Source organism: Lutra lutra, chromosome 13 (assembly GCF_902655055.1).
Source record: "Lutra lutra chromosome 13, mLutLut1.2, whole genome shotgun sequence".
Lineage (NCBI taxonomy): Eukaryota > Metazoa > Chordata > Mammalia > Carnivora > Mustelidae > Lutra > Lutra lutra.
This window is the reverse complement of record NC_062290.1, coordinates 43,859,450-43,881,883: the sequence shown is the minus strand read 5'-3', so window position 1 is coordinate 43,881,883 and position 22,434 is coordinate 43,859,450. Positions and strand designations below refer to the sequence as shown.

Sequence of the window (22,434 nt, the reverse complement as noted above, 5' to 3'; positions counted from 1 at the left end):
TTTTTGGTTTTATTTGTGGCTATACACTTCTTACAGAAATTTTCTTTTTGGACCATCTAAATCTAAATGATTCGTCTTACTTGCAGAATCCTGTGACATTTTGAGGATTAAGTTAGTATTTGTCAGTCTTTATTGCGTCTCTTTGACCCATGTGTCTATCCCTCTGCCAACACCACATACTCTTGATTGGTGGATCTTTATAACACATCTTGCGGTTGGGTGGAGTGATTTCTCCCTCTTTAGTCTTCCTAAAAATCCTCAGCTACTCTCATTCCTTTGCCTTTCCATAAAATTTTTGGAAGAATCTTATCTCTATTTTCAAAATACCTTGCTGTGATGTCTCTAAGAACTGGATTAAGCCTGTATATCTATTTGGAGATAACTGTCATCTTTGCTACATTGAATATCCCAACCCATGCTCTCAGTATGTTTCCCTACTCAATCTTCTTTCATCAGGGTTTGTAGTTTTCAGTGTACAAGTCTTATACATGCTTTGTTAGATTTACACCTAAGTAATTTTTTTTCTTAGCAATGGTGAATTTCACTGTAAATTATGGTTTCCCCACACGTATTACTAGTTCACTGATGTATAGAAATACACTTAATTTTTGCATGTTGATCTTGTATCTTGAGAAGTCACTTATTAATAATCTAGGGGTTTTATTTATGTAGGTACATACTTACTTACTCAAGAGATAACTTTACTTCTTCCTTTCCAACCTGCATGGCTTTTACTTCCTTTTATTGCCTTAGTATGCTGGCCAGGATTTTCAATGTTATGTTGAATAAGAGTGCTGAGAGTAGACATCCTTGCCTTATTTCTGATCTGAGGGGCAAGTGTTCAATCTTCCATCATTGAATATAATGTTAGCTGTAGGCCTTTTGGGATTATTCTCATCAAATTGAAGTGCTTAATTTTCTGATTTGTTTTTTTTTTTTCTCACGCACGTGTTGAATTTTTTCAAATGTTTTTCTAAAATTTTATGATCATGTGATATTTCTCCTTTACATTGGTTTTTGAATATGGAATCAGCCTGGATTTTCTATCTTCTGACCAATGTCCCTCATAAACATCAATAATTCTAAACAGACTTTTAGAAAACTATATTAGTTTTCAATTGCTGCCATCACAAATTACCACAAACTTAGTGACTTAAATAGGCAAAAATGGGGGCATCTGGGTGCCTCAGTGGGTTAAAGCCTCTACCTTCGGCTCAGGTCATGATCCCAGGGTCCTGGGATCGAGCCCCACAGTGGGCTCTCTACTCAAGGGAGAGCCTGCTTCCTCCTCTCTCTCTCTGCCTACTTGTGATCTCTGTCTGTCAAATAAATAAAATCTTTAAAAAAAAAAAGGCAAAAATGTATTCTCTTATAGTTGCTGATGCGCAAAGTCAGTTTCACTAGGCTAAAGTCATGGTGTCAACAACGCTGTTTTGTTGTTGTTGTTGTTGTTTTTTCCTGGAGGCTCTGTGGGGGAGAATCCATTTTCTTGCCTTTTCCTATATCCAGGGACTGCCTTACAGTCTTTGGCTCCTGGCCCCTTTTCTCTACATGGAGAGCTGTTGGGGTAGTATCGTCAAATTTCTCTGTCCCTCTGCGTCTGTGGTAACATCGCTCTCTGTCTGACCGACTCCTCTTGCCTCCTTCTTGGAAGATATCAGGTCCCAGAGAATCCAGGATAATCTTCCCACTTAAGATTCTTAGTTTAATCACATTTGCAAAGTCCTTTTTTTGCCATAAAAGGTAACAAATTCACAGGTTTTAGGAATTAGGAGGTAGACATCTTTGGAGGACATGTTTCAGCCTACCACATTTTCTTTCTTTTTACTGTTCTTATTTGGTTTTGGCATCAGGGTAATACTGTGCAGTCACATTTTTAGCTTTGTAACAAAATTCTGCTGTGATGAGATGCTACATTTTAAATTTTATAATTTTTTCTTACCATCGTCTTCTTCTGAGTTAGGAATACTGCTATTAGTATTCATAATATTGGGTAATGTCAATAGACAGGGCATTCCTTTAGCACAGGTCTAACGTCCTTGTATAATTAACACAATGCTTTGACATCTAGTTCAACAGCAAGATAGTCTGCATTTCACTGTGCCCTAAAAGGTATGACATTTGAAGGTCATTTTTCTCTTCTTACTTTGACATGACGGGCATGCACTGGTATTTTTTTAAGCACAGTAGAGTGGAATTTGTGATTTGTAGCTCGCCAAGAAGTAGTGCCAAGTGACCCCACCACCATATATGGTCTGGGTCTCACACTCACCTGCACTGCTGTAGCTTGAAAGCAGCCATAAACAATACATAAATAAATGAGCATCGCTGTGTTCCAATAAAACTTTATTGATGGACACTAAAATTTGAATTTCATATAACTTTCACATGCTACAAAATATATGCTTTTCTTTTAAACCATCTGATAATGTAAAAATTATTCTTAGTTTGTGGGCCACACAAAAACAGGTGGCAGTCCAGATTTGGCTTCTGGGCCATAATTTGCCAACCCCTGCCTCAACCTCAGGGGACCTATATTCTAAAGGGGGTTGGGCGGGCAGAAATTAACAAGAAGATAAGTGAACAGGTAAAATAGATAATTTTCTGTGATAAAGGAAATTAAACAGTATGATGGCCAAGGAAGATGTCTCTCAGGGAACAAGTAAGGTGATCCTAAGTGATAAGAAAAGTCATGATGAGCCAGTCATGAGATAAGTTGAGAACAGAGTATTCTAGAAAAAGAAGAGCAAGAGTGAAGGCTGAATACAGGCAGAAGTCTGGTGAATTAGCCGCGCCTTTCCCAAAAAAGTCACATGTGGCAGGAACATAGTAAAGAGGTGAAATGGGGGTGAGAATATTTGGAAATCTAAAAAAGATGACATCATTGTTAAGAATTTAACTTTAAACTTAAGAAATTAACTTTAATTAGTTGACCACAGTAGGAGTTATGGTAGATCTAATTTTACACACTGAGCTTGTGGTCCCTTGCTAATTTCTAGGAGCACACCAAGTCTTGTGAATTTAAAAAAAGAAAGGGAGAAAAGGAAAAAAATGTTTTTATTTTTGCCACATAGTTCTAGGAAAATACAGTATCTCCTATATCATCTGGTATATCGAGAACAGATATTACTGGACCACACAATTTACTTCATTAAATGCTCATCCTTAAGATAATGGTGTTCCCCATTTTATATTTGCTTATAATACAAATGTGCTCTTCACTGGCTGATTTAAGGCCTTTTATAGCGACATTATATCAACTGTCTAGTTTCTTTATAAAACTTAAAACATTAAACCCTCAGTTTACCTTTTTTCTTCTTATATTCAGACCCATTTGTGTGTCCAAGCTTGTTCTAATTTCTTTGACTGCACTGGAAGGAAAATCATTTTTAAGTTTGCATTGATTTGTGGCAATATTTGTATTCAACAATCAAATGCTACACTATTTCCTTTTAAATGGCTATGTACTTAATTAGTTTCCCTTGTTCGGCAATTAATTAGTTTCAAGCCTTCTTATTTTGGTATCGAATCTATTGATAGCTGGAGTAGATACTGTATCAGATGGTAATGCATGTTTTCCAGTCACATTGCAAAAAAAGTTTTCACTTCTGGAAAAAAGTTCTTCATTGTAGTATCATCTAATATCTTTCATAATTGTGAAATATGCTTCAACTAGTTTCTTTCTTTCATTTATTTTCTCCAGTACTGCTTCTAGTAAATAGGAGGCAAAAGGAAGCTGGAAGAGAAACACAGAAAAAAAGATGATCAAAACCCTATATTTTTTCCAGCTCAAAAACACACAGTAAGTATTACTAAACCATAAGAACTCAGCTATCTGCAACTCTGTACCCATAATGGTACCCTACTGGGTCTCTTTTCAGCTGATCTTACTGGATACTGGGGGTAATTTTGTCTTTTATAATAAAAATGATAAAAGACCAGAAGTAAAATGAAAAAAGATAAACGCCTTATTGAACAATTCATGGTTTACTGACCATGTTAATGATGTAATCTGCAATACAAGCAGCGAAGCCATTTGTCTTCAATCAGCTGATCAATAGCAGGTTACGGCCATCTCCAGGGCCCACAGGCCCACAGAAGTCGTACAGTATGCTCATCAGTCATCAAAGAATGAGAGAGAACTATCAATACACTTGTCTGTGTGGGAGCCAAACACTTTGAGAGTCATAGGGTAAAATTTCAGAGGGAAAAAAAATGGCAAAAGTATGCCCATTGATTAAGTTGTTATAGAAAAGTTTGTTTGGCATATCAAAGTGTAATACACATGTTGCAAACTGCTGAGTTTATAAAATGTAGAGTACATTTTTAAATTTCATAATTTATATAACTTTTCCGGTAAAGTTTCATTGTTCCCTCTGCTTCCCTGGGCTTCCTGGAGAACTCCAACTTGTACGATGCATGTGTGCACTGTAAGTGGGAGAAAATCTAAACTGTTCTCCAATTACTCACACAGCTCCGCCAACTTGCTTCCACCTCCTGTCCAGGTCTCTGGTTTCACAGAGAGGTTTCTGATAATTAAGAAGTTCATTACGTTACTTCTTGGAGCTGTCCTTTGGGTTAACTAGGGAAAGACTACTTTTGTTTCCCTGAATAAGTTAGTGAGAATGCTTGTCACACCCTGTCCCCTTTCCTAAGGGGAAGTGGCATCAGGGCCTTTTTTGTGCTAAGATGAGCACTGGCAGCGTCACCCATCAGCACCTGAGCAAAGACTGATGCTTCCAGTAGGGGGTGCCTCGCAGTGCTCAGCTAGGGTGATTATAATTAGTTAAACCAAACAGAATGGCTCTTTTCTGAATCTGAATTGGGGGAAAACAGAAAAGACTGGCCGGGACAGTGAAACACCAGGCAAACAGATTATGTAGCCCAGGAAAGAAGCAGAGACCAAAGCCAGTCCATAGCATTGCCTCAGATCCCAAGTTTCTAACTAAGATTCCAGTTTAACTTCTTTCTTATCTATATAACAAACTACCTTCTCCTTAGGACAGCCTAAGTCTCTGCCAGGAGCTTCACACATTGTCTTCCTTGAAACTTACCACTGAAGAAAGCATAAGATACCAAAATATCACATTTCTTCAGTTCTGAAGATAGACTTGAACAGAAGATACACACATTCACTTAAAAACAGCTTTTTCTGGGGGGAAAACCCCCTACCACATTAAATATATGCATACAGTGTTGGCATTCCAATGTCAGAAAAACAAAAATGTGGGGAAAATGCATTTTAGAATCAAGGAAGAAGTCTGTTAGACTTCCTTCTGTAAGATAAGGATACTAAAAGCAAATCCTTACTTTGACAGTTTGCCCTTCTGGGATGCAGAAAAGGGTTATATTTGGCAAAACTGTCAGTCTTAGAAATTAGATAATTTACATTCTCAGGGCATTAATATTAGATGTTCAAGAAATGCACATACATAAAACAAAACAAAACTATCAGGCAACTTTCTTTTATGCTGGCCAAGGCTACCAGTACCATTCACATTCCTACCAAAAAAGCAAACAAATGGGCGCCTGCGTGGCTCAGTCAGTTAAGCTTCCAACTCCTGATTTAGGCTCAAGTCATGATCTCAGCGTTGTGGGATGGAGCCCGATGTCTGCTTGTCCTTCTCCCTCTGCTCCTCCCTCAGCCCCTGGCTCACATACTTGTTCTCTCTCTCTCAAACAAATAAATAAAACCTTTAAAACAAATAAGAATTAAAAAAAAAAAAAAGCAGACAAACAAGATGAGAATAACCTCTCTTTTCTTCCTGGTAGAAACAAAAAAGTTCATTTCCTAAAGCTGGTCAGGGAAAAAAAAGAGTTCTCTGACCAAAAACTTTGGGAAACAAACCAAACTTTAAAAATGTCCTTCATTTCAGGATTTCTTAGAGGCTTTAAGATACACACAGGCACTGTGTGTCTGCAACATCCTCTTTCTGGACTCATTCGCCCATGCTTTTCTCCTGGTCTATTTATCATGTGGAGCCAGCAGTCCATGGAACCCACTTTGGGAAACACGCCGCTTCTGTAATTGCCTATGTGATGACGTCACCTGGTACTTTCACCAGACCGACACTTATCATTTGCATATCACTTTTTCAAGTTAAAACCTAAACCTTAATATCTTGTGATCTGAACGGTTTTCAACATGTCCTGCACTCGGAAATTTCACTTCCTTTGAAAAAAAAAAATCTTATCTCCAAGAATTTGTCTTCCAGGAAGCCTCCAATCTGGAACAAGAGGTCCATTTACTAATTTACTACTGACAACTCACTTTCTTCTCTTCCTCTGGCTCCCAATAAAATGTAAAGCTCCACAGTTAAACACAATTGTTTGTCAATCCTGTTTGACTGGATTGTTAGCTTCTTTTAAGCTTCGTATGGAGGATAACACATAGGGATTTCAAAAAGCAATCAATCTTTTAATCATGACGCACACTATGTTCATGTCTATCTGCCCTGCAAATAGGTCAGAAGAATGTTACTATCTGTCTATATACGATGAAATGAAAGTTCATATATCTTACATGTTGGCTGGAGATGTTTATTTTAATTCAGCGGTTCTATTTCCTTTTTTATAAACCAATTCTGAAATTCTGCCTCTAAACACAGTGCTCACTGTACATGCTTTTTATGACTTGTCATTTACTGGGAACTATAAGGCCGGCTCTCAACAAGATATTTCAGAAGTTTTGTTTTTGTTTTTAATATATAGGGATCAACTGTAATTTTGTAAAATATAAAATTAATATAATTTTGTATTAAGCTCATTAATAATTGAAACAAACTGAGAGGAAGTCTAAGGCAAAGTCAGAATTACAAAACACTTCAAATGAACATAATAACTGAAAGTAACTGTTAATCAAAAAATTATAAGCACATGCCCCTTCTACTTTATAAATTGTTCCTTACTCATGGAGTAGACTCAATTCATATTCAAATAATGAGTGTACTAGTGGTCTTGGGTTTACAAATAGCCTCTCTTGACAAGTCCGCACTATTCACCTATTGGCAAACTTCTTCCATAGACTGTACAGATAAAAACTTCTCCTTAGTCTAGGATGAATTAATGAAAATTCTTGTTTACCAAGAGTGACAAAGAATGGCATTCTGAATTCACTGGCTATTTTAGTCAACTGAGAGTAATTACTTTTGTCACTTACAGATTATTATTAATTCTTAAGTCTTATAAATTACAGTTAACCTGAAGACTCATGGAACATATTTAATCCACTGTGATTCAAGAGAGTTCTGCAAAATCCTACAGTACCAAACGAACATCAGTTCTCAACATACAGCTATAGATTGGGTATAGTTAAGACTGTCCTTAAATATGAGATGCCTTGGAAAGTGCTTTAAAGGGGCGTCTGGGTGGCTCAGTCCTTAGGTGTCTGCCTTTGGCTCAGGTCATGAGCCCAGGGTCCTGGGATCGAGGCCAGTGTTGGGCTCCCTGCTCAGCAGGAAACCTGCTTCTCCCTCTCTCACTCTCCCTGCTTGTATTTTTCTTCTCTCACCATCTCTCAGTCTCTGTCAGATAGATAAATAAAATCATTAAAAAAAAATTCACATAGCATGTTTGTTTGCCCTATTTTTTTTGTTTCTGTTTTTTAATTGCAAAACATCTTTAAAACACAAAGAAGACCAGGAGACATGAATTTTCTGCTACTTTGAGTCTAGATTCAGTGCTAGTTTATTTCCTACAGGGAGTTCAGCATCAATTAAAATCTCTGGATATGCATTCTGGAGGGAACTCCCTTGGATACCGAAAGAACACTGATAGGAGTTTGGAGTTGGACTGATGTGGTGAGCTGACTGGCCAACACAAACTTTCTCACTTAGCCCATCACATGTATCTGAAACAACAAACCCAACAGTCATGCTGCCTAGGGTTGGCCTATGTCAGGGACTATCAAGTCCAGAAAGCCTGCATGAGATCTTTCTTTCTCTTGCATAACAAAGGAGAAGTGGTACTCCTGGGGTATGTCAATGCAGGATTCCACCAGCTTGAACTCTTGGACAGAATGGCACAAATAGTTAAGAGCTGATACTATGTGAGATTTCTTCATCTGGAAATTTAATGAGGACCTTGGAACAACAACTGAGTTTTGCTTGGTGCAGTGTTGTCCTAAAGCAGGTCTTCCTAGTCACTTGGCTGTACCACTCGCGAAAGGTGATTTCTCTTCTGGAGAGATTTCCCCAGATTTCACACAGACTTCCAGCTCATCTTACGTAAACACCTACAGATGTTTGCCTTTAGGAACTGGTATGTTGCTGACACAATCTCAAATTTATCCCTCACACTTAACGAATTGCGGTTTCATTTAGAGGTGTTTCTGTATAAAGGTTGAGATATGAGTGATGGTTGCAGATGTTTGAGAGTGACGCTGGAAAAATAACAAAAGCCTAAAGTCCATGACTATAAAACACAGAGATAACTTAAAGCATGAGCACTTGTTGGAATGTGCTCTTAGCAAAAAAAAAAAAAAAGGAAAATTTCTGTGTAACAAGAAAAAAAAATGAAATAAGGGTAACTTTTTAAATCTAAGGGGCAAATGAGCATTTTCACTATTTTCATTCTTGTTTTAGGTTTGAAAACTATTACCAAGAAGATATCATTTTTAAAACACAAGCTGACTTTAATCTAGCTTGACTCATACTGAAAATAAAGATGTTAAATTTTATGTTGTATATCTGCTTTTACTGGAAACATGAAAGAAGGTTTAACATTGTTTAAAAAAAAAAAAAAATCCCAGGAAGGCTTTGAATGGAAAATTTTGAACTCTGGCTATTTCAGCTAGATGTGAGAAATCTGTGTGGGTGGCTGATTTGTATGGGTTTCTGTGTGTGAGCAAGGGTGAGTGGGTATGTGCATGCATGTGTTCACATGTGTTCTAAGTGCAACAGAGTAGATGTGTTCAGAGTTCTAAGGAGAAACTTTCAGTTAACCTTCAGGCCGGAAGGTACTCTATTTACAAGAGCCAGGGACATTGATAAAACCCTTCTCACTGCCATAGTGCAAGGATTCTGTCGAAGGTAAGCATATTTTGCAGAGAGGCACTGGGGAAAGAGCCATTTTAAATTTCAGCATTTGCGAGATCTGAAGCAACTAAGAGGAACAGGGATATTTAAAGCTAAAGAAAAACCACTGATTAAATTCCATATTTTAAATTCTCAACAGCTGAAGGCAGAAGGAATTTTTGATTTGGTCCCAATGCAAGAAAATGATCTCCAAAAAGTGGACTAAAATGGACTGAAGGAAATCCAAAAAAGCATTAGCAGTAACAAAGAACAGGGCAACAACAAAACGAAATCAAGACATATTTTCCAGCCATTTCCGGCTCAAGGTTTTTATACAAATCCTAGTAAAGAACCATATTGTGTTTTTAGTGTATATTACTTGTTTTGTACAAGTATACATAATTTAATATATATACCCATAATTTTGTTCAAGTTAACTGTTTAATAAATTTTGCAGTTGATACAAATTAACTCTTTGTTTATTGTCTTCCACCCCCAGAAATGTAAGCTCCATGAAGGCAGTAATTTCTGTCTCCTTGGTTCGCTTCTTATCTCCACTGATTCCCTCCAAGGTCTTTTAAAGTCCCAATTCAAAAGGGCTGTTTCAGGTATTTTAAGGCCTGAAAACAAAGCTAAATGACCTCTATGACAATTTAATTCTGAGGATCAGAATGGGCGGAACAAACAAACAGTTGTCTTTTAGAGGGTAGAGTATAAACCCCTCCTGGTCTGGATACGTGAGAAGGTAAGATTGACCAGAGTATTATAGGGGGACATCTCCTTCTGTGCCAACTGAAAGGAGCAAATTAAATAAGAAACAAAATAATTTATCTCATTTATTCATAAGTATGGCCAACAGACAGAAATTCAAATTCAAAGGCATTAAGGCAATCTCTGCTAATTAATGGTGGAGGACATGGCACATGTGATATAAGAAATTTACTGAATTTTTTACTGAATCTTTTTTTTCCTCTTTTCAGTATTAAGGAGAGCACTTTTTAAATGGAGAAACAGTTCACATAACGCAAAACTCACCAAAGTATGTAATTCACTGGTTTTTAGTATATTCACAAGGTTGTGCGACCATCATTCCAGAACATTTTCATCGCTCTCAAAAGAAACCTTGTACCCATTAGCAGCCCCTCCCATCTCCCCATCACCCCCCCCATCCCTGGCAACCACTCTTCTACTTCCTGTCTTTATAGATCTGCCCATTCTGGACATTCCATATGAATGCAATCATAGACAAATGTGGCCTTTTGTCTATGGCTACTTTCACTTAGTGTAACAGTTATAAGGTTCTTCCATGTTGTAGCATGTATCAGTCCTTCATTCCATTTTACGGCTGAATAATAAACAGTCCATGTATGCACATGCCACATTTTGTTAATCTGCTCATCAGCTGACATACCTTTGGGTTGCCTCCACTTCTTTTGAGGTATTAAGGGTAAGGCCTTTGTGAACGTAGGAGTTCAACGTAGGATTTTCTGTATGGACATGTGTTTTCATTTATTGTGGGCACTTACCCAGGGGATGAAACTTCGGGGACATATAATCTCCCTCCTCAACTTTCCGAAGAACTGACAGACTGTTTCCCAGGAGTGGCATCATTTTACATTCCTAGCAGCAACGAATGAGGTGAGGATTCTAATTTCTCCACATGCTCACCAACCCTTGGTATTGTCTGTCTCTTTTGTTATAGCCTTCCTACTACTAGGTGTGAAGCAGTAACTCATTTTGGGTTAGGGTTTGCATTTCACTCATGGTTAATGATGTTGCACATCTTTTCACGTGCTCATTAGTTATTTGTTTATCTTCTTGCAGAAATGTCTATTCAAATCCATATTTTTGCTTTTCGTTGCTGAGTTGTAAGTTTGAAAAGTGTTCATAGATGGTTAAATTTCACTAAGAAGAGCTGGATAGAAGGCTAGGCTGAATTAACGAAAGCTCGTGAGTTCTTGAATATTGTTAATGGGAGGCATCTACTAAATTTTCTATGGCTTCAGTACTGACATCTCCTCCCTACCAATCTGATCTACGTCTTTGGGTTTCTTAAACTCTTAAAGGTATCATCATCTGTCTCTTTATGTAGGGTATTAAACTCACCCATCTATGGCTTCTGCTTTCTGACTTCACCTCATCTCATTACTGCTATTGATTCAATCACTATAATGTGGATCACACCTGCCTCATTCTTTCTTTTTATGGCGAGGGCACATGCAGACCCTCATTGCCCTTTGCCTCAACTATCTTCCTGCTCCCAGTCTCTCTCCCTCCAGACCTGCCATGTGCTGATCTCAGGCTTCTGTTCCAAAGCACAACTCTGATCATATCCCCTTCCTGCTCAAAAGCTTTCATAGTTTGGTCCCAGCCTACTTTTCCTATCTCTGTTTTTCCTCCTACTCCCTAAACTACAGAAAAAACAATTTTGAAGGGGTCTCCCATCCTATTATAATCATTAACTTGTTTGTCTCTGCCATAAATTATACATTTTTTAAAAATGTACCACGTAAAAAGAGGAAGTACTCCAAGTAAAAATATTCAAAGAAATTAAGAGGCAGCTGTGCCATAAAAAATGATAGCTGATATTAGAAAGTTTTTTTTAAGTGTAATTTTTATTGTTAGCTATCCGTGGGATGAAGGTTGGCTGCAAATAAAGATTAAATAAATAAAGTTACCAACAGTATCAGGACCACTTGAAGGAATGAGGACATATACTTGCATTCTGTATGAAATATAGAAAAGGGTTAAGGTTTTAGACATTTTGGTTCTCAGGGAATCTGGCTAACACAGCAGTAGGTATTACACTCTTACCATGGGGTCCCACGCTGCCACACGGCAGAACGGCTTTTTATTCTGTGGTAAATATTTTATAAATACAAATTTTCATCCAGTGATTGCTGAGAAAAATTACTTTGCAAGAAAATAATTTTGTGGCCCAATCCTTAAACCAAAGCTAAAACCGCAGGGCCAGATGGACTCCTAAGACCTATGAATTCCCTTACATACAGCACCCAACACAGAGGGAGGACGTAAAAGAGAGGTTTTCCAACAATTTTATCCTCAAAATATTTAATAACCAAGTATCAATATTGAATTAACTCGTTTTTGAAGGAAATGTGCTCTACTATTCCACGGCCTAACAATCCTGTAACCCAGATACACAGAACCGTATGTCTTACTCAATGGACGCAGGAGGGAACACACACCCTTCTGGCCACGTGATCCTGAGAGCATCACCTAGCCTCTCACAAAATTGGTGCACAAAGAAAACCTTCTCTACAATTCAGGACAAATATAATTGCTGGAACCGAGAGAGAAGAAAAGTAGGCTAAAAAAAAAAAAAAAGAGAGAGAGATGTTTTCTATCTTCTAGATTTTTCTCTTGGGTGTAATTATGAAGTGACATCCAAGTGCAGCCAATGAAGTCCCTATTTTTTTCACAAAATTCAAAGACATCAGCAAAACCACCTATGTCAGTAATAAAAATAAAAAGTCTTTGACTTTTTAAATGTTTTCATACTGTCACAGTGGAATAAAATTAGCTTGAAAAATGATCTAAAGGCACACGACGCAGTTCATTATGTAGAACAGCAACAGCAGAGCTTTCCCAGTGTTCATAAAGGCCGCTCCATTAAATTTACCTCCAGTCAATAATTAGGAGTCCACAAATAAACCCAGGCAATTAAATCAATACTGCCAGGCAATTATATTCCCGAGTCCAGGCTCAGTGGCACAAAAAGGCACTATATCAAACTGCAGTATGAAGTGATCTGATGCCATTTTCAGCAGGAATTTTTTTTTTTTGCACTAACTAAAGAAAGCAGGCACATACCCAGACAACGCAGAATATGTGCACGCACATCTGCACAGGTGCATCAGACAAAATCAGCGCTGGGGTCAAGAGCGCTTTCGTAGAATTTAATAAAGATGTACACCTGTGGACGTATTATTTTTATGGTTGTAACTGATGACAGAAGTTCCAGATTAGAGGGTCATGCTTACAAGCTGAACATTAAAAAAAATTCATTCATAAGTTTATTTTTATCACTTTCAAGCTTAAAAATACAACCCGACACAATCATTACTAAACTCCTTTGATGTGCCCAGCATTGGGCTGGGCATGGGGTGTGCAACAAAATTAAGAAATAGCCTTTCTTCTCAAAAGTAAGTTGTCACCACATAAGACTCTGTCCAGTGCCCACACGTCTGCGCTTGAATAACTGTACACCAAAGACTGCCGATCACCTTCTATTATTATTGAAGCGATTCCAGATGTTTCAAAACTATATAAGACTGATACTAAGAATATCAGTAGCTCAGATATGATTTGACTTATCCTTGATTTTTCCAAAAGGACAGATACTGTTCTTTCTTAATGTAAACGTAAAATAACAGCATTTAAATCTGCCTTTATTTTTAATCTTGACACAGAAACATTTACGATGACTTTCCAAAACTTACGGGACAGTCAAGATTTTTTTTTTTTCTTGGCTCTAAAACACGTTTTAGCTCTTTTAATTCTTGGTTCTTTTCAAAAAGACACAATTAGGCTGAGCAATAAGAACTGTAAATGAAAGAGTTTTCGAATACATTACGTGCTGTCGGTGATGTCAACACAAAAGCTGGCTATGACTAGAAAGGCTGGGCTCTCACCTGCCAATAAACTGCCCTTGATCACTTACAAGAGGGGCACATCCCAGCAGACTCTATGTGTATTAAAAAAATACTTGAAAGGAAAGAAAAAGTATCACACAGGTCACAGCAGCAGTCTCAATGGACCCCGCAGGGATTTCAGCTCGTCTTGGCCTTGTCATCCTCTATGCAGCTTTCCACTCGGCCCAGAAAATGTCGATAGGAAAATGTTTGAGGGGCCTCTGGTGGAAATTTTTTCATTCTTTCTGCATTGACAGGATGCCAAATCAATATTTACTTCCCACTAACAAGCTGCTCGAGGTCTCAGTAGAAAATATTGTAGAGAATGCGGGAAGACACAGTAATAAACAGTTGTCTGGCTGTGAGGAAAACATGAATTGACTGGAAACAGGTCCATAGTAAAAGGTCACTGAAACCCATGAACTCCTCAGGTGTCCATATCAACCACCAACTTTAAAGACACATAATAAAGAATCTCTTCTCCTAAGAGGGCTGAGAGAATAGATCCTTTTCAGTGTAGCAGGCCTACAGGTTGACTCAATAATTTAATTAATGCATTTGCTAAGACCTGTGTTGGCCCTTCCCAAGGCATTTGTTTCATTTGTTAAGTCCAAAAGTACAAATAGAGGGTTAACTTTCCTGTCTACCTATTGGAATACTTCTTTACCTAACAGAAGTAAATGATGTGGTAAGTGTTTACAAAAAGTTAGACATAGAGTAAAAGTGTAAGGCTTGGAATATTTTTTTTTAAACTAGTTTTTGGAGATGAAGCAGAAAAATAAAATACCTGTCCTTCAAGAAGTTTCTGAATGTACAACAGCCATTCTCGGTCATTCTCAGCATCTATCCTTGTCCTTTCTAGGTCCTAAAGGAAGAAAATCAAAAGACCCATGTTAATTCCATTTACATGAACTTTGATCATACTGTTAGATACTGAATAAATTTAAAAAGATACTGGTAGAATAGGGTTCCGTAAAGACCAGCCTGTCCTTCCAAAGTAGGGAATACACAAATCTGTCCTCTTAATATTTAATTTATAAATACTGACATGTGGAAGATAAAGCTGTATTTCTATTTTCACAATACAATTCAGGAATATTTTATTTCTGTCTTCACAGTGGAGCTCAAGGTAGGGACAGAGGTGGCAGGAATATTTTATTTCTGTCTTCACAGTGGAGCTCAAGGTAGGGACAGAGGTGGCAGTGAAAGCGATTCAAATAAAGTGAAAAATAAGACAAAGCTGTATGAAAGAATCATATACAAGTGACTCTTGTAAGATTACATAAACCTTATATTAATTAAGAAATCTGACCTCTCAATAGATAATTAAGGAGTAACTGTTACAACTGCAAACAAAATAAGACATGGCGTGGCTCTGGTGTTTTTAAATGCTTGTTTATTGTAAACATCCAATAGTTAACTGATAGGTAAGGGACATTTCTACTTCAAGTGTTGTAAGCCCCTAAATATTTTCAACCCACCAATGATCAAGGTAAAGTATTTATATGTATTCATAAGTGCAGTAGATTATTCAGTTAAAATCATGATTCAGCTAACAAAAAGGTAGACTTTTCAAAAAAGGACAGGTTTAGGAAACGAACATTTGCTGAAATTTACTGGAGGCCAGGTATCTGGGGAGGCACTTTGCATAGGTTATCACAGTTTTTATACTAATTCACTAGAGTTCAATGTGGTTTAAAGAGTGTAAGGTAGTTTGGGCTCTGCTTGGACAAGTCCAGTCAACTCTCTAGACCTCTGAAAAGATACAGGGATTTTATTAAGCTCTGATCTACAATTAAATTTAGTAAATGTATCAAGGTGCATGGATCCTTCTCAGAACACTGTGATTTCTACTGGTGTCCTTTCTCTTCCAGGAGGATGTCCCCTGAAGGCTGTACGGTATGCATTTCACAGTGCTGTATGTTCCAACTCTAGAATGTATCTACCCAGAGGCTGAGATGCCCTTTCTTCACAGAAATGTGCCAGCTACTCTTTCGGACTATGAAGAGAGATCTTCTAATTCATATACCCCAAATGGACAACGTTTTTCTATTCAGAGAGAGAGTGCTTTTTGCTAATCTGAAAGCCCAGAGAAGGCATCTTTTGAGATCACACAAAGTTGATGGCCCTGTCTTTCAGAATATGTATCTGTATTTGTGCCCACACATGTGTACACAAACCCACACAGATACACACAGGAGGAATTTGGGTCATCTACTTGTTTTAAAACTCTTAGGGAACAGTGAGGACTCAATCTTAATTTTTTGTTAGGACTCTCACTATCAATCAAGACATTTTAATTTAATGTCTATAGCAAGATATAGTTAACATCATTGCCAGAGATACAATCATTTCCTGCGTGTCTTATATCTGATACTATATTTGATAATGCTCTTGTACTTCAGAATTCAGAATTCACAAAGTGAATTCAAAGTGTAGAAAGTCACAGGCATTGGCTGGGGTGCCAAAAATAGGAAACGGAGAGTTCACTATCCTATTCACCCACGGGATGAAAATCATCTCTGCAGGATTCCTTTGACCTCTTTTCTAAGAATTCTTGGCAGTTTTAAAACCTTGGCAAATCGTAGATCTGCTCTTTTCCAGAAGTTTTTCTGTTTTCATTATTTTCTTTAGAAGTTTTTTGAGAGGCTGATGGGGGGCTGGAGGATGTTCTCATACAAACATTTAAGTCTATCATTTTACTTATTCATAGTGCCATCATCTCTTTATTGTTTCCAAACAACCAAATCTAATTATCATGTGTCAAAGTCCAGAGACTTATTAGGAGAAAAGGAGTATCGCCTTCAGGTTTCACAGAAGACTGGACACAGGATAAGCTTCTGTTATCTAAGAGGTCATGACTATGTGTAAAATGCAGTGGCCTCCCCAGGAGAACAGAACTGTCACTGAAGACCCAAATCGACATGCATATAAATTCACTCAGACAGGAGTACTTCACCCAACTTAAATCCATAAATATATTTTTTTTCTTTAACTTGATCAGCAATAATTTTTAATTTAGCTAGGAAAGCCAATATATGTACTACTTTTGCTCGTACAGGAGGAAAAGTCTTCAAATCCATTCAAATTGGCTTAATTAAAAATACTAGCTTACAAGATGTATGATTAACTAAATTTAAAAAATAGAAGAGACAGGAAATGACTTGAATAACTGATCTGAATAACCAACATGCTGTTCTGAAAGTTTTATGTACTGGCTTATTTCTGTATAATACAGTGAATTTTCTCTAAATGTTTTCTGAGTTGGTCAATAGCCACAATTTAACTTTCATAGGCATGTTACTATGCTGACCTTCATTAATATTATCTTGAAGATGAAACTCTCAGAATTATAAAACAAATAAAAGTGTTTAAATTTGATGGGTTAAAAATATTTAAATGATGTTACCATTTCATCTTCTGTATCCATTATTTCCTCTAGATCTGACCGTGAAATGTTCAGGATCGAAGCTGCCAAGGTCTGGGCTTTATGGGTTGAGGTTTTGCGAGCATCCCTGTTTTTTCGCATTTTTTGAAACTCTCTAATTTGTTGCCTTATCTCATGGACATCACTTTGTAACTCTTTGACCAAAGCCTGCAACACATTGGAAAGAATGTGGGCTCATATGGAAGTCATAAATGAAGACAAAGCAGTCACAATACAAAAATGCGAAGATACCAGCAAATCATGGCTTATTAGGATTACTTGGATTTTATTTATTTTGGAACATAGTAGATTGCTCTTTACTTATTGTCTGTATGTAATAAAAGTTCTCTTAAATGCGTACTTAACTAACTTGCTGGATTAACCAAACTCTCCAATCCCTCTTTCAGATTTACCAACTGATCCCCTGCTTGGTGAATCCTTGAAGCAGGCAGGCTACTTTGCATCGTGCCAGAGCACAACCACTCCAGCCCACTGAGCTGATGCCAACTGTCATTCCTGTTTATTCTTAAATGTGTGTATATTCATTTTAATAGGTTAATTACATGATTAATTTACTTATTCCATAAGCTCAGGAAAAACTGCCGTAGGAAGAGAGTTGTTTCTATTTTATTAAGACTGGATCAGAAAGGACTCCCCCCCGCCCAGAAAGGACTTTGCAAGGACTTGATAAAGACAAGTTGGGTAAATGTGTAATTAAATTATGTGTGGGCAAGACAACAATAAAGATTTAAAAAAATTAAAAACCTAGGACTGCTTCACAAAAGGCTTTAAGACATGAATCAATGCTGGTCCATATCATACCAACACATGCATAAGGAAAGGACATCCCTTACTCTGGGTGGACAGAGCTCTGGACCTCGATGCCTGGCTTTGTGATCAGAGAACAACAGGTTAGCTAAATGTTTGGGTTATTTTTTGGTCTTTTGCCAGCTCAAGCAATGTTGCAATAAATAACAATAAATCAAGTATACATTTTGCATCTCTAGGATATATCTCTAGAAGTGAAATTGCTGGACGAAAGAATTTGTCTAATTCTAATTTTGAAAGCTGTTACTTAATCTTTTCCCTCTCCAAGATGGTCCCAAGATACACCTCCACAAAGAACATGTGAAAGAACCTGTATCTCCACACCATTAGCAAAACACCAATCTAGGATTTCACTAGTTTGTTTTCCCACTGTATTTTAAAATTTCATTTCTCTGATTAAAAAAAAAGGTTGAACATCAGCCTTAAGAGATAATTACATTTCTTTGGTCATTTTTTTTCTGTTTTTCTTAGCGATTTATAGGAGTTGTTTACATATTTGGATATTACATTTGTCTACTGTGCCTACCCAAATTTTTTCATACTTTGTATTTTCTTTCCACAGTAATTAGTGTTTCATGCTAAGGAAAAAATATTTTTTTTAAAAAGATTGCATTTATTATTTATTTGTCAGAGACAGAGAGAGCACACAAGCAGGGGGAACGGCAGGCAGAGCGAGAAGCAGTTTTCCTGCCGAACAAGGAACCTAATAAGGGACTCAATCCCAGGACTGTGGGAGCATGACCTAAGTGGAAGGCAGAGGCTTAACCAACTGAGGCATCCCGGAAAAACTATTTCTTATGCTTTTAATATCCAATGATGATTTTCCTTTCATTCTCACTTTTGAATTTTGTGTGATACTTCAAAAAGCATTCTCCACAAAGAGATATATATAAATGCATTTTCTCACCATAATTTTTTTCTGTTACTTGTAAGATTTTATTTTTCATTTTTATATGTTTTTTACCCATTTGTCATCATTTAGAAATTATTACATAAAATCAGTCATCCTACAACCATTTATTAAAAAGTTCAACTAGGGTGCCTGGGTGGCACAGTCAGTTAAATGTCTGACTCTTGGCTTCAGCTCAGGTCATGCCTTTATCATTGTGATATCAAGCCCTGCATGGGGCTCCAGACCCAGCACACAGTCTGCTTAAGACTCTCCCTCCCTGGGGCACCTGGGGTCTCAGTGGGTTAAGTCTCTGCCTTTGGCTCAGGTCATGATCTCAGGGTTTTGGGATCAAGTCCCGCATCGGGCTCTCTGCTCTGCAGGGAGCCTGCTTCCTCCTCTCTCTCTGCCTGCCTCTATGCCTACTTGTGATCTCTGTTTGTCAAATAAATAAATAAATTCTTAAAAAAAAAAAAAGACTCTTTCTCCATCTCTTTCTGTCTCTCCTGGCCCCACTCTCTCTGTCTCTCTTAAATAAAATAAATCTTTAAAAAAAAGAAATAAAGTTCACCTTTCTCCCACTGGTCTCATATGTGTTTAGGTCAGTGTCTGGACTTTCTCTTTTGTCCCATCTCTCTTTTATTAATGAAGCTTTATAACTCATTTAAACTAGTAAGGCTTTATAATAAATGTTAACATCTGGCAGGGCTAGTTCCCTCTTACTACCCTTCTTTTTCAGGTTTCTCTTGGTAATTTTTGCTTGTTTGGTTTCCACATGAACCTCCATGTGAACCTTGTCTAGTTTCCCTCCCCCTAAAAAACAAATCTTACCAGTCATTTTATTTCAATCATGTTAAATTCCATCCGTGTCAGGGTAACCTTTTAGCATGCTGAGTCTCCCTAATTGAAGACCATGGTGTTCCCTTCCCGTTAACTCTTTATTTGTGTTTCTTAGGATCATTTTTAAGTTTTCTCTTTCTAGCTTATTGCTCTTGCCAGCTTATTTATTTGTTGGAGGGAAATTATTGTTGAATTATAGGTTCAATATCTGTTCTGCTCCATTATTTGTTTTGTTCCTTGAAGACTCCAATTATACATATGTTGAATCTTTGTCATTTGCTTCATAAATCCTTTTCCCCCTAATATGCTTTATTTTTTAACTGAGGCAAAATTATAAAAGAAATAGTGCACACATTTTAAGGGTTTAGTTTAATGAGCTTTGACAATGTATAGAGCCATCACCCTGCTCAAGATACACAAAGTCTTCATACTGTAGAATTTTCTCTGATGCCTCTTCCTAGGCAATTTCTTCCACACCCAAACTGTAATTGTTGACACATACACATTTATATGAGACCAGCAATATATGTATTTCATGAGATAATTTCTTTTCTTTTACTTCCCTGCTTTGCCTGCTATCTTGCTTCCATCTGCTCCTATGTCTCAGCATCTTTTCCCCAAATTCTTACATTTAATTCCACCTTAAACATGGGCTTTTTAGAGGAAATTATTTCATTAATATTTCAAATTTATACTCAAAATTTTCAGCTGCTCTGTGGCAACTTATCTGTGGTGAGACTTATTTTCCTGCCACTTACTTTTTCTGTCTTTCTCCATTCTTACTCTAGTACATTTGCATAGATACTGTGTTGGTTCATTTCTCTGGACTCATTTTTGAAGGAGAAGATTTTTTCCTAGATCCATCTAATTATAGGAAGTTACACAGAAGAAAGTCCTGTGGTATGTTCTAGGCTAGTGAAATTTTACATACTACTTTAATTTTTTTTTTGATGAATTCCATTTGCCAGGTTATTTTTGTTATGATTTGCTTGCCTTTTGTTTTGTTTTGTTTCACAATGTAAGGAATCTCTTTTCTTGGCTACTATGAGACAAGCGGGCTCCTTCAGATATTCCTTGTCTCTGCTATTTTTCATTAAGCCCTATTTCCTTATGGAAACAAACCAGTTCTAGGACGGCTATCACAAACCACTGTAGACCTGTTCCACTGTTGCAAATAGTGGATATTGGATTTGTACCTCATGTGAACTTCCATCTTTTAAGAGGTCTTGATCTTTCAGAGGTCTGGAGGACCTAAGACTTCTTTACATGGTGTCTTATTTCTGTGTCCTTTGCATGCTTTCACCAATCTTACCTCTTTTTCAGTTCTTCCATGTATTCTGAAATACAGAGTTTTAGTTCTGATCTACATTGACTGTCAAAAGGAGCTGAATTTTTGTTTCTCATTCTTGTCTGCTGCATGATTCCAAGGGACAGAGGTGAGGTAATGATGATTTTACCCCTCTAAAATCAAGAGAGAATTTTCCAAAATGCATTTTCCCCTAATATTTCCAGTTCTTGACTATTATGAATAAAATTGCTATAAATTTTGCTGTACATATTTGTCTGTATGTTTGTACACATATGTTTTCATTTCTCTTGGGTAAATATGTAGAAGTAGAATTGCTGAGTCATATGGTAGGTGAATGTTTTATTTATTAGAACTTTTAGAGCTTTCCACCAAATCTTGCACCACCAACAGTAGATGAAAATTCTCCATTCGCCACATTCATTCCAACATTTGGTATTGAATTTATTTAAAGAATTTGTTTAATACTATTGTAAGTTGAAAATTTTCTTTTTCATTTTCTGTTTATTGCTAATACATAAAAATCATTTGATTTTTGTACTTTGACCTTATATTGCATGAAATGGTTAAACTCTCTTGTTAATATTACTAGCTGTTTTATAAATCTTTAGGATTATCTACATAAAGAATCATGTCTCACCAGAGAAATGCAAATCAAAACCACAGATAAGTTACTTACAAAGATTAGTTACTTACAAAGCTAGTATGAATGTTACAAAACAAAAGTAGTAAAAATAGCTATTATTACAAAAATTAGTTAAGGGATACAAAGATAAAAAGATGTAAAACGTGGCATCAAAAACAAAACATGGACTGAGAATAAAAATGTTGCCCTTTATAATGGGATCAAACGTAAGTTGTTACCAAAATAAAACAGACTGTTATAGATATAAACTCTTATATGTAAGACTCATGTAAGCACAAGAAAAAACAGCTATAGTAAATACACAAAAGATAAAGAGAAAAGAGTATAAGTATGCCTTATATATGAAGAAAATCATGAAACCACAAAGAAAGTAAGCAAGAAAGGAACTACAAAACCAGCTAGAAAACAATTAACAAAATAACAATAACCACATACCTATCAATAATTACTTTAAATGTAAGTAGACTAAATTCTCCAATCAAAAAACTAGTTTGACTGAATGGAAAAAACTACCCTCATCATATCTCCTCCAAGAGACAAACTTTAGATGTAAGAAGATGGAAAATGAAGAGATGGAAAAAGATATTCTATGCAAATGGAAACCAAAAGAGAGCTGGAGTAGCTACATTTACATCAGATAAAACAGACTTTAAACAAAGACTGCAGTAAAAGATGAAGAAGTGGGGCACCTGGGTGGCTCAGTGGGTTAAAGCCTCTGCCTTCGGCTCAGGTCATGATCCCAGGGTCCTGGGATCGAGCCCCGCTTCGGGCTCTCTGCTCAGCAGGGAGCCTGATTTCCTTCCTCTCTCTCTGCCTGCCTCTCTGCCTA

At 37.0% G+C, this 22,434-nt stretch overlaps 1 protein-coding gene across 7 annotated transcripts in view; it reads right to left on the bottom strand.

Moving 5' to 3' along the window:
- Positions 1-3,038: 3,038 nt before the first annotated feature.
- CNTLN (centlein) overlaps positions 3,039-22,434 on the bottom strand; it is a 301,590-nt gene continuing 282,194 nt past the window's right edge. For all 7 annotated transcript variants that reach the window (XM_047700244.1, XM_047700246.1, XM_047700245.1 and 4 more), the window contains 3 exons: positions 17,079-17,264; positions 14,457-14,534; positions 3,039-3,736 (listed from right to left, as the gene is read on the bottom strand). In XM_047700244.1, the coding sequence (XP_047556200.1) occupies positions 3,635-3,736; positions 14,457-14,534; positions 17,079-17,264 (366 nt within the window). In that variant the 3' untranslated portion in view covers positions 3,039-3,634. The remainder of the gene's footprint in view (positions 3,737-14,456; positions 14,535-17,078; positions 17,265-22,434) is intronic.